This window comes from Pinus tabuliformis, chromosome 1_2 (assembly GCF_031772625.1).
Source record: "Pinus tabuliformis cultivar Carrire ecotype Pingquan chromosome 1_2, CPIR1, whole genome shotgun sequence".
NCBI classification, from domain to species: Eukaryota; Viridiplantae; Streptophyta; class Pinopsida; order Pinales; family Pinaceae; genus Pinus; species Pinus tabuliformis.
In genome coordinates this window covers 1146647234-1146664886 of record NC_142298.1, presented here as the reverse complement: position 1 = coordinate 1146664886, position 17653 = coordinate 1146647234, and the positions used below count along the sequence as shown (strand labels likewise).

Here is a 17653-nt window from a genome sequence, read left to right as displayed (position 1 = left end):
ACCAAGAAAGCATCTGAAGTGGAAATCAAATATCTTCTACATGCTAAGACACCAAGCAATGTAAAAGACCTTCCGAGGCTACAAAAAAATAAAAAAGTCTTCCATTATCTTCTCAACATCAAGCACTCGAAGTAGTCCTAGGGTTTCCAATGCCACAAAACCCTAGTCTTCTTCTCTCATAATAACCACAAGAACTAATGCTCCCTTTGCTTCTCTAGGATTTTTCCCAAACCCTAGCTTCCCTTGTCTTTTTAGATAAAATCCTAACCCTAATTTCCTAACACATTGCTTGCATCAACACAAGAACTCTAGTGCATTAGACAAGAGTACAAAGTATATTGAAGAATAAGTACACACGAAAAATACAAGATCACTCTAGCTCTCACATCCATCAAATAGGGTCCCAAGGTGAGCACTACACAAGATAGGGCCCAATGCTCCTCCAAAGGTCTCCAATGCTCTAATGCCACCTCCAAGTCATGCGCTCCTCCAACTTCACCACACCTCCATGAATACTCCTCAACCCAAGTGTGCTCAAGTCAAGCACAAGCCTTCATGTAAAAAACCAAGCCATCTCATGCCACCTAGGGTTCAACACCCACCTCCTAGATGCCCCAACACTCCTCCAAATAGGTTCTTCTCCTAAGCAAGAAACCAAACTCTTCATGTTTGCCTCATGAAGAATGCCACCATGTGGCATGCCACATAGGAAACTGACCCCCTAAGGAAGTGTGCCACATAAGCATCAAGTCCAGGTCTAGCAATTCATGAGTAAGCTATCTCCAATTTGTATGGACACTAAAATACAATCAAGGGTAGGCATCACTCCATGCACTCCATATCACATGAAGCATTCCCAAGCATAGTGTAAACACTTTTGGAGCAACCAAAAAGCTAACAGTTTGAACCTTGAGGCTTGCCAGTTCAAAGTCATAAGTCTATGTTTAAGACTAGATAGAGGGATGTAGTTGACACCAGGATGATTACAACAATTGATGTCTTAAAAACACAATGGCTTAATTTTTCACCATCAGTTAGACATCGATTGTATTTAACTAAGTGTTCCGAAAAATATTGTTATATTAGCTTCAAAGAATACATATCCATGTCTATTGGGACAAAACTGATTGAAGCATTTCTTATGAACATTCACAACTCTCTGCTCAAACAGAAACCTGGAATTTGTTTCAGAGAATTAGGTTAAGGGTTCAGCTCTAACTCATGACAATGTGTCTCGTTGCCCATCTCACTAGGCATAAGATATGAACAGCATTAGACAATGGAGCTTATAGATGTTTAATGTTGTTATACTCTCTTGATTTTCCAAAACTGTTCACTTCATTTCTCTGCTTGATTTTCCAAAACTGTTCACTTCATTTCTCTGCTGCTTTTACAAAATAAATTCTGGAATTTCAAGACATGCGATTTGGAGTAAGCATGGTCATGTACAAAAATTTCAGAATAATAAGACTTACAATTTGGGGCAGGCAAGGTCATGTCCGTTACATTTCTCCCATGTAGGAACTTCACCGGACCAGCTATCCTGTTTTTTAAACAAGACGGATTTTATTTTTAACGACATTCACAGTATACAAACAAAAACCATAAAATAAAAAATTGCACAAGAAAAACTTGTGAAAAGATCCTGATGGGAAGGAAGGAAATGAGGTCAAAATCAAGTTAAATGCATTTTTCAAATGAGGGAGTGGCACATACAGTAATATTTCTCTGAACTTCTTGTATCATAACCTCAAGATCATTATCATAAAAATCTTTCATGGCCGTTTCAATGATCAGACTATCCCATATCTGTTAAAAGCAAACAAAAGATAAGTATGTCAGGATGTAAGTTAGGAGATGAGCAAACTCTAAACTAAGTCTTAAACAAACAAATTAATATTTATCTAGAACGCATTCTATCATTCGTTTCTAAGTATTACGACCTTTTGTTTTTGAAATTATAAATGGTTGACAATCAGCGGACAATATTCTTTGAGACAATGGTCAATAAAAACGGATTGCTATTATTACCTTTTCCAGACACTTTGAAAGTATTATCTGAACATGAAATTATTTTCGTTGTATGTTGGGAATTAGATGAGTCCAGAGTACTAAGTGACTCATTACCATAAGTTTATTGACGCTTACCTTAAAATTTTCAGACTGGGTAATGCCAAAAACAAATGTATCCATTTCTTACTTGAGAACAGTAGAAGCATAAGTTTTCAGTTAGCAAAAATTAGTTTTTTCACTAGGGAAACAAAAAAGAAAGATTGGCACAAACTAGCTGTTAAAAAGTAGATCTTGTCAAGCATAGAGATGGCATTGCAACCCTCTTGCATTTTGGGTATAGTGAATAGGACAACATTGTAGGTAAACATGGTAGACTCTAAAGCAAAGTATAAGGAAAACTTCAGCAAGAATATGTTACATTATAAACCAGATAATTAATTTAAATAATATTGCATTAGCTTACTATAACCAACACGTGGTAAAAATTATGTTACATTATAAACCAGATAATTAATTTAAATAATATTGCATTAGCTTACTATAACCAACACGTGGTAAAAATTATGAGGCAGAAACCTAATGGAGGTAAGTAGAGAAACGAGATACTTTCAAATTATGGAGTAGATTTAATGTTGGAGCTACTTTCTTGTCTTGGGAAAAGTTATATTTGATTAATATTGGATTATGCATGCATTTCATCTTATAAGTGGGTCTTGTTATTGAAGAACTTTTTATTTAATGTCTAATGTATGGAATAAATTGGTTATCTAGGGTTTTTCTATTGCACCATTGATTATTGAAGATAAATTGTATAGAATCCAGATATGTTCATTGTGTGCATTATTAATATATGGAAGGTGAATGGTAATCCCCTTGGTGAACTCTTGTCGTAGCTCTCCCAAGTGCCTTTGATCCCTCACAAAAATAATAGATACGGTTTTGTGCTAGGGCATCAAAACATTCTTACTCCTTTGCAAGATTTAGCTAATCTTTAACACCCATAGACTCCATCCACCCAAGGACTAGACACTAGCCTTGTCAATTTGGTGATCAAACCATTTCTTGTCCATAAATTGGATTTTTCTCTGTCTTTTCTCTAAATTTGGCCCTCTCAAGGATAAGCGGCTCAATTAGGGCTCGGAGCAAAATGGTCTAGGAGAGGAATTTGTTGCTTTGGAAGGATTCAACATCATGGATACAATTGGTTGCCTCACAATGAACCTCCTTGGAGACTAATTCATCCATTTTTCACCTTGATTTCTCTTTCCCTAGATGTTTTGTCCAAGGAGAAACCCTAGTTTGGTCAAGCTTCGACTTGAGGACTTTTTGAAGGTTTCATATTCCTTTGGCTTGTTAATATTCATTGTTGGAACCCTTTTCCTAGGCACCTTGACCTTATGAATTCAATTTTGCATGCTATTACTCAAACCCTAGGCCTAGTGTGCCCTAATTAGGCTTCTATATGGGATGTGAGTTGTCCTATTATCATCACTTGAGCCTTGTACCTAAGTTGATCCATCCTCTAAGAACCTAATGTGTCACCTTAACTATCTAAACTTAAATATTTCTCATAGGTCACCTATATATCGGGAAGCCTCCCATTTGTGAAAGTCCATAAAGAATAGGGGTTAGTGGTTGTTGTGATAGCGGTTCATTACCTCATTGTTGTCACTTGGTCTAGTGCTTGCCTTGTAGAGCATCCCCTCTATAAGACCTACTATATTTTGAGGCAACATTTCTGGCACTATTACTAGGGAGGAATTCAGTCAACCTCCTTGTAATCTGAAGATTTAAGCTTCACCCCTTTGAAGAGGAAAATCTCAAACGAAAAGATAGATCCTCTTATGTTGACTCCTCAATCAAGTCATACTCATTTCCCTAGTAGTTCTTCAGATAGGACCATAACTCCATGAAAGAGAAAAACTACCAAGAAGAATACTAAGGTTTCTACCTCTTCCATTGATCTGAACAGTCTAATGGTTACACAACTCTTTCCTAATAATACTACCCCTACCATAACAATGGATCAACCCTAAATTATTGCTTCCTTCAAGCCTTTGGATTTGAGTGGCCACCTTGATGCTCCTCATCCTTTACCTGATAGGTATCATGATGGATACCTAGATTCAATGGCACTGATGCTATCACTTTTGAAAAACATATACATGATTTCTATCAGGCAGTGACTGCTAAACTTATAATGCAAGAAGATATTGTCATGATGTTGTTTTCCCTCTCACTTAGTGGAAATGCCAAAAATTGGTATCTAAGCTTGCCACAAGGAAGAATTCTTGATTGGGATACATTTCATGAGGCGTTCAAGAAGAGATGGGCTACAACACTGGATGGAGGTTATCTCCTTGAGAGATTCCTTGTAGCCACAAAAACTAAAAAGAACACCATGAAGGAATTCACTAAAAGGTTTGATAACCTCCTTAGAGAGGTCCCTGATAGATTTAAAACCTCTGAGGTTGCTATCCCAGATAGATATATTAGAGCACTCCATGGACATTTAATTTATGCCCTTAGAGATAAGAACCCCAATAACCAAGTAGAGACTAAGAAGATTGTTGCTAAGATTGAGCAAAAATTGAATGTCGCTAGGATCAATCTATTCAATTATCTAGGGTTAGGATGGATTCTAAGGCAATGCCTAGCTTTCAAGTTGACTCAGTTATGCAAGCCTTTGTCCAAATTTTTGACAAGTTTACTAATGAAATCATTCAAGGTCAAAAGACTCTAATGAACAAAATGTCCATGATAGAGAGGGAGAGGGGATCTAGGCCTAATTTTCCTTCTAAAAATCAATTCAATAATGACAAGCCCTTTACTAGAAAGACCATTGAAGGAGACCATGCAACTCAACAAAGTGTTCCTAACATTGTGACCCCTACCAACCTAGTGAGGCAAGAAGAGGTCCCTTTGGTGTCAATCTTATGATGGATCCCACTGTGAGGAAGATAGTCCTTATAGTCAAGAAGAGGAGGAAGAAAATCTAGAACACTTGAATATAGTTAATGATAGTTTTCCTTCAATATCTTGCTTGGGGATACCTACCTCCACCCAGAGCCTAGTTAAATCCAAAATACTAGTAATAGTAATCAAGTTGAACCTATGCTAGCTGCTGAAAATGGTGGAAAATTTAAGGGTCTTCAATATTCTAGAAGGAATGATGACCAAGCCCGAGCAGCTCTAGCTCTGGAAATCCATCTCAAGGGAGGGAAAATTCCCAAGTGCCACTTCAAAATAAACCCAAATCAAACTCAAGAATAATGATATTGCTTTGGATATTGACATGGGTAATGTTTTGGCCAAGGAAAATGTGCAAGTACCCCTTATAGAGATGGCTAAGCTTCCTCCCCAAAGGAATCAAATTAAGAAGGCTTTGGGTTTTGAAGATAAGCCCGGTGATCCTCCTATTATTTTGCAAAATATGTGCTTTGACAAGAAAAATGTGGGTCATGAAGCTTTTTTGTTGTCCCTAGTGATTAATAACCTCATCCTTCATAATTACATGCTTGATTCAAGTGCTTTTGCTGATGTCATGCATTTGAAGGTCAAGCATCAATTAGAAATGAACATCACTATACCATATAAGAATGTATGTGCTTTTGATTCCAAGGATATCCCTGTGCGTGGTATTATTAAAGATGTGAAGGCATCTCTAGCAACTAACAAAGACATTGCTATGTTAATGGATATTATATTAATTGATGTGCCTGCTGCCTAGGGTATGCTATTACCAAGAAAATGGTCTACTTCAATAGGTGAACAATCGCAAATGGATCTATCATTTGCCACCATTCCCGAGTATGATGGTACACTGTTTGTCCTCTATAGGGAATCCTAGTTACTTGATCACGTAGAAGACATCGAGCCATTCCCTTACCTAGCCCATAACGATCATGCTGATATTATCAAAACCTTTAAAGTCGTGAATAAAAAACATCCCTGTGAACACTCACAACCATCTAAGCCTTATGCTTCTCAAGAGGTCTACCAAGTCAAGAAGTCAAACTCAAGGCCGACCATTCCTAAGAAGCAATGGGTCCAAAAAACAAAGAGAGAATACCAAGTAGGTGATCTCGTTTTGGTTGATAAAGACCTTATCCTTGTTAGGATCCATGGGAAAGTAGGTGTGGGATACTTCTGCATTGCTAAACTTGATGGTGAACTTTTACTTCTCCGGTGAAAGGGAGTTGCCATAGTTTCTTTGATGGAAATTGACATACATTAACCATGCATAGTAGTTTAGCTGCATTGCATATTGTATGACCATTCTTTCATCATTCATATCATGTTTCATGCTAGAATGGATTGCATTTAGAATAGACTTTACTTTCTGTAAAGATTTATTATCTGCATATAAAACATGGGTGATACCCTATACCCAGTGCACATGCAATGTGCCGGTCACAAGTCTGCAAGCCCGTGGATTGTTGGAATTCTCATGAACTCCTTGTTCAAGCATATGGATCATGCACTCTACAATGAGTTCATGTCCCTGAGTTGGAGCTAGATGTTACCCACAAAAATGGGAAACCCTATGGGAGAAAACTTTTCTCCTAATCTTGACAACCAACCAATCAACCACATAGCCAACAACCCCTGACATCTACCACTAGCTAATGATATGTCATTATATCTTTGCCATTTGCATCAACCATATGCTTCACACCCATCTGGCATGAGCACATTGGGCTTCTACTCAAAAGGTACTTTGATCATTTTGGAATCTGGTGCTTATGCTCCTTTAGTTTTGGGCATTCGATCCTAGTCTAGAGGGACCTCCCCTAATGGTCCAATAGGTATAAGAGGGGCACTACTTGGGAAGCCCTGATTGAGATAGCCTAATTCCATGTATCCCTATGTCATACTTAACACTTTCCACCATACATTAAAAGGCCTGATCTCACTTCCATTCTTCGGGTTCAACTGACCATTGGTTCTTTGGGATTTGGCACCCATACATCCACATACTTGGGTAGGGACTGGAAACTTTTCTCTATGAGGTTGATGCAGCTAGAAGAAACAAAAAAAGCATATCATGGCCATGACAAAACAAAAGAAAGAAGATCAAAATGCAAAATATGGTAGGGACATATAAATTAGCACATGGGAAAAAGCCTAACATGAGCTCTACCTCACTCATTATGGCCATCACCCAGTTCTTGAGCACATGTTGCTCTATTACATTAAAAAAAGGAACCCTTGCATGTCCCAACCCGATGAGCAATGAAATGATTCATCATTAAGGGGCAATTCAACCACCATATCATTTAAAGCAAGCTCTAACCCTTGAGCTAAAAACAAAGGCCAAGTTGGTAACTCATGCATCCATGAATGGTTCCTCCTCACATCTATATACTCAGGATGTGGATACCCCCTCATTAGTTGATCCCTTCAACCATGACACTTGGCCATGAAGTCTTCTCCCCTTCGTTATCATCATTATCATTCACTAACACCTATCCATTGAAAGGTGGAATGAGGAAATGTTACTTCCCCTTAGGGGCTAGAAACACCTAATAGGGTTGTCCTTTAACCACTCCTACCTCGAGAGGAAACACCAGCGCAAGTTCAAGGCCCTGATTTTGGAAGGGGATCCTTATATGAAGTATTGAATCGCCCATGATACTCAAGCTTGGTTCACTTAGATGCAATAATGATTTTTGTCCCTAATGACCGGTTGCTTTCACTAGAATTTGTGTTGTGATTGTCAGCTGGTTCAGCAACCCATGTCTTAGGTACCTCATCCACAAGTACCTAGGCCATTAAAGAAGTATATTGGCACTATCAAGTGAAGAGCTAAGACTCTTGGGCCTCCTAGCAATTGCAACATATCATAAATGTATTAGGGAACCCTGTGCACCTAGGACATTGTACCACTTTTCCCTGGATTTGATGATTCTTCAAGATGACACACCTGAACCCAGCATTTCCCTAGGTTGACCTTAGCACCAATTGATGAATGGCAACTGATCCAAGGCCCAAATGATGATGGCTCGCCTTCAAAGACTAGGGAGGGCTAGCTTAACCTGGAAAGCCCTCAACATTGAAGCAACGATGGACACTTTGAGTAGTGGGAGACCCATAGAGACTACTTTGTGTTGTCCCAACCGGATTTTGGGACCACAGGGAGTCATTGAAATGGATTTGAGGTCCAACCCTCAAATCATGATTTTTACATGCTTCTACATCACATTTGATACCTCCCAACTCTTGGACATGGCATTTCGAGGCCATTTTATGCATGATGTCAGCCTTAGAAGCTTAGCATCTCACACGTGTGAACTTGTTTGAGCATTTATGATGAAATTTAGTGGGTTGAATTGTAAACCAAGTATGTTTAGTGATTAAACTTGTATCTAGGGGCTTTAGGCTAATATTAGAGTTCATCCTCCTCATATAAATAAGTAGAGGATCATGTCATTTGAATCATAATCACTTTGACTGTTTCGGCCTTCCTTAGGATATTTTTGGCCTCTTGTTTCTTTGGAGAGACGTGATCTACAAAGTACTTTGCATATTCGAGCTACTTTCTTGTTTCTGGAGAAGTTATCTTGGATAAAAAATTGGATTATACATGCATTTGATCTTGTAAGTGAGATTTGATATTGAAGAATTTTTTATTTAATGTCTAATGTATGGAATGAATTGGCTATCTAGGGTTTTTCTATTGCACCATTGATTATTGAAGATAAATTGTATAGAATCTAGATATCCTCATTGTATGCATTACTCATATATGGAATGTGAATAGTAATCCCCTTCATGAACTATTGTCATAGCTCTCCCAAGTGCCTTTAATTCCTCACAGAGATAATAGTTAAGGTTTTGTGCTAGGGCATAAAAACATCCTTAGTCATTTGCAATATTTAGGTAATATTTAACCTCCATAGATTCCATCCACCCAAGGACTAGGCACTAGCCATTGAAGATAAATTGTATAGAATCTAGATATTCTCATTGTATGCATTACTCATATATGGAATGTGAATAGTAATCCCCTTCATGAACTATTATCATAGCTCTCCCAAGTGCCTTTAATTCCCCACAGAGATAATACTTAAGGTTTTGTGCTAGGGCATAAACACATCCTTAGTCATTTGCAATATTTAGGTAATATTTAACATCCATAGATTCCATCCACCCAAGGAATAGGCACTAGCCTTTTCAATTTGGTGATCAAACCATTTGTTATCCATAAATTGAATTTGACTCTCTATCTTTTCTCTAAATTCAGCCTTCTTAAGGATAAGCAACTCAATCAGGGCTTGGGGCGAAATTGCCTAGGAAAGGAATCTGTGGGTTTGGAAGGATTCAACATCAAGGGTACAATTGGTTTCCTCAAAGCCAACCTCCTTCATGACTAACGCATCCATTTTTCACCTTGATTTCTTTTGCCTAGCTATTTTCCTTTAGAGAAACCCTAGTTTGATCAAGCTTCAACTCAAGGATTTCTTGAAGGTTTCATATGCCTCTGGCTTGCTAATATTCATTGTTGGAAACATTTTCCTTGGCACCTTGACCTTAGGCATTCAATTTTTCATGATATTACTCTAGCCCTAAGCCTAGTTTTCCTTCATTAGACTTCTATAAGGGATGTGAATTGCCCTATTTTCATTGCTTGAACCTTGTACCTAAGTTGAGCCATCCTTTAAGAGACTAATGTGTCACCTTAACTATATAAGCTCAAAATATCTCTCATACGTGACCTATATACCGAGAAGCCTCCCATTGGTGAAAGTCCATAAAGTGCAGGGGGTAGTGGTTATGGTGACAGTGGGCCAATGCCTCATCCATAGACTCCATCCACCCAAGAACTAGGCTCTAGCCTTGTCAATTTGGTGATCAAACATTTTCTTGTCCATAAAATGAATTCCACTCTCTCTCTTTTCTTTAAAGTCAACCCTCTTAAGGATAAGCGACTCAATTAGGGCTTCGAGCGAAATTGTATAGGAGAGGAATTTGTGGGTTTGGAAGGATTCAACATCAAGGGTACAATTGGTTGCCTCAAAACCAACCTCCATGGTGGTTAATTCATCCATTTTTCACCTTTATTTCTCTTGCCCTAGCTATTTTTCCCAGGAGAAACCCTAGTTTGGTCAAGCCTCAACTTGAGGACTTCTTGAAGGTTTCATATGCCTTTGGGTTGCTAATATTCATTGTTAGAAATATTTTCCTTGGTACCTTGACCTTAGGCATTCAATTTTGCATGATACTACTCAAACCCTAGGCCTAGTGTGCCCTAATTAGGCTTTTACAAGGGATAGGAGTTTCCCTATTTCATCGCTTGAGCATTGTACCTAAGTTGAGCCATCCTCTAAGAGCCTAATGTGTCCTTAAAGATCCAGGGTTAGTGGTTGTGGTGATAGTGAGCCATTACCTCATTGTCCTCACTGGGTCTAGTGCTTGCCTTGTAGAGCATCTCCTTTATAAGACCTGCTAGATTTTGAGGCAACATAAAGCAAATGGATGTTTTAAGAAAAATTTGAATGCAGGAATAGAAAACCCGGTTAGCAGCAAAGGGTTATTCTCAGGTAGAGAGAACTGACTTTTAGGATATGTTTTCTTCTATTTCCAAGCTAACTTTTATTAGATTTATTTTATTCATGTTGCTTTTTATCTCGCAGTAGAATAGATGGATGTGAAGACAACATTCCTACATGGGATCTAGAATAAGAAATCTACATCAAGTAGCCATAAGGATTTGTTGTGAAAGAAAAAAAAGAGCTAGAGCTAGTATGTAGGCTGAAAAAGTCCCTATATGGGTTAAAACAATCTCCAAGGATGTGTTATCCAAAATTCGATTCTTATATATAGGAACTTGGCTTCACAAGGAACTAAGCAGATCACTGTGTCTATTTCAAACTAGTTGGCGATCGTGTTATTTATTTGGTCTTGTATGTGTATGATATGTTGCTGGTAGGAAATGACAAGAAAAACATCTAAGTTAAAACTCAATTGTCCTCTAAATTTGACATGAAGGATCTAGGTGTTGCTTTTTTTATCTTGCACATGGAAATTAAAAGAGTTTGAGAAAACAAGAAACTCTGGTTAAGTCAGAGGAAGTATGTAGAGTTGATATTGCAAAGGTTTAATATGCAAGAATGTAAATTGATAAAGGTGCTTATTCTTATAGGTGTAAAGTTTTCTACAGATCAATGTCCCAAGACACGAGAAGAACAAGGGGACATGTCCCATGTTCCATATGCTAGTGCGGTTGGAAGCTTGATGTATACAATGGTTTGTACTAGACCAGACAATGCACATGCACTGAGAGTATTGAGTAGGCAGTTGGGGAGGGAGCACTAGAAAAATTTAAGAGGGTTTTCGAGTATTTGCATGGCACTATTAGATATAAATTGTGCTACCAACGAAGACCAGGTTTGGGCAGAGTGTTGGACATGTTACTCCTCAAACTAGCAGAGGTCCTAGGAGGGGTTCCTATAGAGAAACTACTAGGCAAGGGCAACAATGGAGCGATAGCCCATTGTCACCTCAGCTAAGGCTCCTTGCTCTTTACGGAATTTGACCAATGGGAGGAGTCCTATTGTATGAGGAATCACAAGAATATAAGTTCAATGACAAGATAAAAAAAGTGATTCCTAGGCCTATTCACAAGAGAGACTCAACTAAATGGGTTGCTTGCTTGAGAAGCAAGGTGACGGGCTCTCTAGGAAGGGCTAAGAGGGCGTTTGAGGATAGGCTATGAGAGTATGCCTTCTCAAGGTAGCCCTTGGCAACAAAAGGCCTTGTGGATGCTTGACTTCTATGTGATATTTGTGGAATTGGAGTCAACAAGTTACAGGACCACAAAGGGTCAAGTGGACCCAAAATTAGGTCAAGGATATGGAGTTGATCAACCAAGGATGTACTTGACCTAATTGGGGAAAGGAAGGGATCAAAGAAAGAATCTTGTTTTGATGATTTAGTGCTATGATCCCAATGAGGTTACTAGCCAATGGGAAACCAAGGGCGAGAATTGATCTTTGAGCTAGGGCTTGAAATATCTCAAGATCCCACTGTCGAAAACTCGTGAAATTTGGAGGGCCTCTTGAGGACACATCATCACATTTGGGGGAAAGAGATCAAATTCTTTTGATGGCTAAATTGTGAGAACAATGATCCCCTAGGTGACCTATGGGGGCTAGACCTAGAAAAAGAGGGGAAGGTGAGAGGAATTCTCTTTGAAAATGATCACCTATGGAAGGAAAGTGCCTTATCCTTTCGGAAGGATGGAGTCACGAAGAAATTGTGATTTGGAGGAACTACACCAAATAAAGGAGCCTCCTAGACAACTCTGCATGGAAATTAGGGCATGAGAGCTGTTGTTAGAAGAATTTATACTTCAATTTTCAATAATTGATGAATTATTAAGATGTGCTCAACAGAAACAATGTCTAGGAACATCCAACTTTTCACATGTGATACATGAGATGATGCAATGCTACAAAAGACTAAATTTCCACAATTTCGCATAAGAAAAGCAGTAAATTTCAGGTCTAATATATCGAAAAATCCTAGCAACATCAATGTATTAAATAACAAGAATAGACATGAAAAATTACTTATATGTGTAAAGAGTATATTCAATCACCAAAGTATGCCAATAATGAAGCTCCAAGAAAAGAGAGAGACATCCAAACACTAAAATTCATCCATTACATCCAAAATCCTCCTCCAAAAGGGATAGTGAAAATCTCACAAGAGATAAGAACCCAATCCAAGTGATGGTGCTGAAAATGAATCTCACTTCTATTTATACACTTTCTAATGAATTCGATTTAGAGAAATTGGCCTAATGAGCTCGTAAAATAAAATAATGTGCACAACAACAATACTTTTAGTGACAAGCCCACCAAATATCTCAATAACATAATAAGAAGTCTCTCAGGAACATTGAATGATGAACAAAGTGAGTCATTGGGCCTTTAAGGAGGCCTAATGAAGTCCTGAGTGTGCCACGATGTGAGAATGGACCTCAAACATAGTGGACAAGGGTTGGCCCCTTGTCTTCCAAGCAAATACCTTTGGTGCCCCCAAGTGGGTGTGAGGGGCACAAGGACATCCTCATGGGTCTCCAAGTGGATCGAAAATGCTTGTAGACCATCTGTAAGGGATAGGATAACAACATAAGCCCTCCTTGTGTAGTGGAAGACATCGTTTGGACCCCAAAACATTTGCCAAGTGTGTGGCATGTTGATTTATTGTAGCATAGAATGTGCTCTAAGCCTCAAATTTTGTAGGCAAGACTCGACACATGTATTCCAGAATACCCAGAAATTGTTTTGGAAAATTCCACCCGGACACGGTTTTATTAAAATAATTAACTATATTTAATGGGTGCCTAAGTCTAAACTTAGGAAATTAAAATAATTAAAGGGTATTAGTCAAAATGGGGGTGAAACTTCTAGAAGAAGACAAGGATCAAGCCAAAATTATCTAAGCCATTGATTAGAATCTAATCTTGATCCATAAATGAAAAAGGTATTATAGACTATGTGTGAATTCGCTTATGTTACTTAATGCAATGGATCCAAAAGATTGTGAATAACATAAACAATTAAACCATTTGAAAACATGTTCAAATACATCAAAACAACAAAATTTAATAAAGGAGTTCACTAGACTTCTTGGCTACGTCTCCTAGTCTTTTCGCTTCCAGTGTTGACCTCTTTATTATGTCTTCAAGAATGTTGTTACAGGCATGAGCTCAAAAACAGAGTCTCAGATAAGAAAATGAACCTCACCACTGCGTACAGCTTGAAATTTTGAGTCAAACGAGTATAAACTTGACCATATTTGGCCATTGTGGCCTCCAGACCCCCTGGAAAGTCAAAAACCACCTCTGCTTGTGACAAAACCACTTTACTACTGCGAAAAAATGCTTTTTCCTATGAAATACCGCCTCTGCAACTGGAATCCACCTTGGAATCCGTGTTGGTGGTTTTGGCCTATTCCGACACCTGCATCAACATATATAAAAATATGGGTGTCTTGTTTTAAAAGTTCCACTGTATGGCAAGTTGGCTAGTGGACTTGTGTTAAAGCGTTGTTAATATAGTGTTTTGGAACGTCGACAGTTCAAACCACCGCCCGACCCTTCCGCCTTGCTCCTTGTTATGTATCAATGTGCATATGATATATATATCATATGTGATTTTTTGGCACGATGCATGTGGGATAACGTTAATAGTTCGGCGGTGATAATAAATGTTAAAGGGACCGGCGATCTGGGGTTGACCCGACCGTTTGGCCTTTTTTCCGGCATAACTAACCATAACCCTTAAATAGAACCTTATCACTCCGTTTAACAAGTCTGACATTAGCTCATCTGGTGAGCGGAATTAGGCCAGGTCGTCGCTATCCTGGGAGGTCAATGGTTCGATTCTCACTGACCCCCAAATTTTGGATTCGCATGCCAATATTGGACAAATCCAGGCTGCCATGTGTCAACTTCGGATTGGTCCATATGCACCAATCAAAACCAGCCACGTCACCCTCCTTGCTGACATCATCATAAATAGGTTGCGCATTCCCAGGATGATACGTGTCTTGTTGACATCATCGTTGACTTGTTGACCATTGACCAATTTGACTTTGACTTCTTGACTTTTTTGCCCTAGTTTGCCTGAAACTTTGATTGGCCTTAACTTCTTCATCCGAACTCGGATTTTCACACTGTTTGCACTGTTGGAATTGTCTCGTCGAGCACTTCGACTTGATCCCACTTTCAACTGAGTTTGAAGACTTTGATTTCGAGGAAAAACTAGATCCATTTTGGATCACTCCTCCTCACTAGAAGCTTTTGGACCACCAAAAGTTGGTTTTAGTTATCGAGTAAGTGAGGATAAAGTTCCTTCACTTTTCCAATCTCTATCCATCGTGCCTTACTTGGATTTGTACCTTTGAGTCCAACTCGAAGATACTCAACATTTCCCCATCGTGAAGTCCTTATCCTCCTATTAAGAAATGTGTCCTCCTGTAACTCATTGAGATACTCGGGAAAAAGATCTTCAATGGAAGGTAGTTGACCTTGCTCTTTGGGATCTTCAATCAATGAAGGTTCGTACAATCTTAAGTTTTCAACATTTACGACGGAATTGATCTGCATATAATCTGGTAGATCTAGGTGGAAAGCATTTTCACCAATTTTATCAAGTATTTTGAAAGGACCATATCTAATTGGTTTCAACTTTTTACCTTCCCTTTGCGGTCTTTCTTTGCTGATGTAAAACTAGACTTGATCACCAACTTAAAAACTATGCTCAACTCGATGCTTGTCATGCCGCACTTTATACTTTGCTTGGCTTCTTTCCAGCTGTTCCTGTACTGCCTGGTGAATTTATTGGATTTGTTCAATGAACTTGGCCGCTTTGTCCACATCACTGTGTCCATCAACTGCTATGTCTTTACCAAAGACAAAATCCAAGGGAGACTTTGGTGTAAAACCAAAACAAGTCTCAAAAGGAGATCTCTGAATAGAAGAATGTTTCACATGGTTGTAAGCATGCTGCACATAACACAAATGCTCATCCCAAAGTTTGGGATTCTTGCTGCAATATCCTCGAAGCAACTGTATCATTGTCCTGTTGACCACTTCTTTCTGACCATCTGTTTGTGGATTAAATGCCGTGCTCTTCTTTAACCTTGTGTCCATTAACTCCCATAGACTTGACCAAAATTTCCCGAAAAATCGAGAATCTCGATCGGATACAATAGAAGTGGGTAACCCAAAATGGACCCATACATTTTGAAAGAAAAAATTTGCAGTTTGTTCAGCTGTGACCTGTTTATTACATGGTGTCAAAATACACATTTTACTGAACCTATCCACAACTACATACAAATAATCATGACCCTTTCTAGACTTTGGCAATCCCCCAACAAAATCCATGGAAACACTTTCCCAAGGACGAGAAGGAATTGGCAATGGAGTATACAAGCCTAATTTTCTATTAATTGGCTTGCTTGTAGCACACATAGTACATCCTTTAATATATTTAAAAACTGTCTCATTCATCCGTGGCCAATAACAGAATCTTTGTAATTGTGCAACTGTTTTACTTACACCAAAATGACCTGATATGAGAGAAGTATGTGCTTCTCGAATTATGTTAACTCTTTCAGTTTGTGGAATGCATAACTTTCCCAAATGATATAAGAGTTTTTCCTTTATGTACTAATCCAATTCTTCTACCTGCTTGCCATGACTTAAAGTTGCATATACATCCTTAAAATCTGTGTCTTGAGCATATTGTTCTATGTAACTTTCATGATTCACCGAATTATGCTTAAGTATTGTAAATGCATTTATAATTGGTCTTGATAACATATCTGCAACCTTATTATGTATGCCCTTCTTATATCTGATAACAAGATGAAATTGTTGTAGGAAACCCATCCACCTATAATGTCTTGATTGTTGCAATTTAGTTTGTGAGTGTAAGTATTGTAGTGGTTGATGATCTGTGTGTATGATTGTTTCTTTACCCATTATGTAATGTTTCCACTTTTTAACGTGTTTTTAACACTCTGAACTAATGCATATAATTCCTTATCATATGTGGGATAGTTAACTACTGTTGATGTAAATGTCTCAGAATGAAAGGATATAGGTTTTCTGTGCTGCACAACACTGCCCCCATGGCATATTCACTTGCATCTGTCTCGATCTCAAATGGATGTTGAAGATCTGGCAGTGCAAGTACTGGCATTGTACTGATCCTTTCTTTCAATGTGTCGAAGGCTTTCTGCTGTTTGCCTCCCCAATGAAACACCCATTTCACACTTGTCAAAGCATGTAAAGGAGCTGCAATCAATGAAAAGTTAGCAATGAACTTCCTCCAATATTGCGCTGCCCCTAAGAAACTTCTAACTTCTGTAGCAGTATTGGGCTTAGGCCAATTTACAATGACTTCGACCTTAGAGGGATCTATCTTCAATTCACCACCCCCTACAATATAACCCAAATAATTTAAAGATGTTTTGCCAAATTCACATTTTGACAATTTTACATAGAGATTTTCTCTTTTCAAAACATCTAAAACCTACTTTACATGCTTAACATGTTCATCCCATGTTCTACTGAAAACAAGAATGTCATCTAAATAGACTATTACAAAATCATCAATGAATGGCCTAAATACATCATTCATGACTCGCATGAATGTGGATGGAGCATTAGTTAAGCCAAAAGGCATAACCATCCATTCATAGAGTCCTTGCTTCGTTTTGAAAGCAGTCTTCCATACATCATGTTCTGCAACTTTGATCTGATGGTAGCCACTTCGCAAGTTTAATTTAGAGAAGTAAACTGCATCTTTTAATTTATCTAACAAATCATCAATACGAGGAAGAGGATAAAAATTCTTTATTGTGATTTTATTCAATGCTCTAAAATCAATGCACATTCGCCACAGACAATCTTTCTTTCACACTAACACAATAGGTGATCCGCACAGTGATGTGCTTTGTCGAATAAACCCTTGATCGAGCAACAATTGTACCTTCTTCCTTATTTCTGCATTCTCTAGAGATGATAACCTATACATTCCAATGTTAGGTAGTGGAGCATACTGCTGCAAATAAATCTCATGTTCTATCTCCCGCTTGGGTGGAAGCCATTTAGGCT

At 38.4% G+C, this 17653-nt stretch overlaps 1 protein-coding gene across 1 annotated transcript in view; it reads right to left on the bottom strand.

The window, feature by feature from the left end:
• Positions 1 to 17653, bottom strand: part of LOC149210271 (endonuclease 2-like) — a 113294-nt gene that overhangs the window by 16514 nt on the left and 79127 nt on the right. The window contains exons 6-7 of the mRNA XM_089394389.1: positions 1717 to 1809; positions 1476 to 1543 (exon numbers count right to left, since the gene is read on the bottom strand). Of these exons, the coding sequence (XP_089250515.1) occupies positions 1476 to 1543; positions 1717 to 1809 (161 nt within the window). The remainder of the gene's footprint in view (positions 1 to 1475; positions 1544 to 1716; positions 1810 to 17653) is intronic.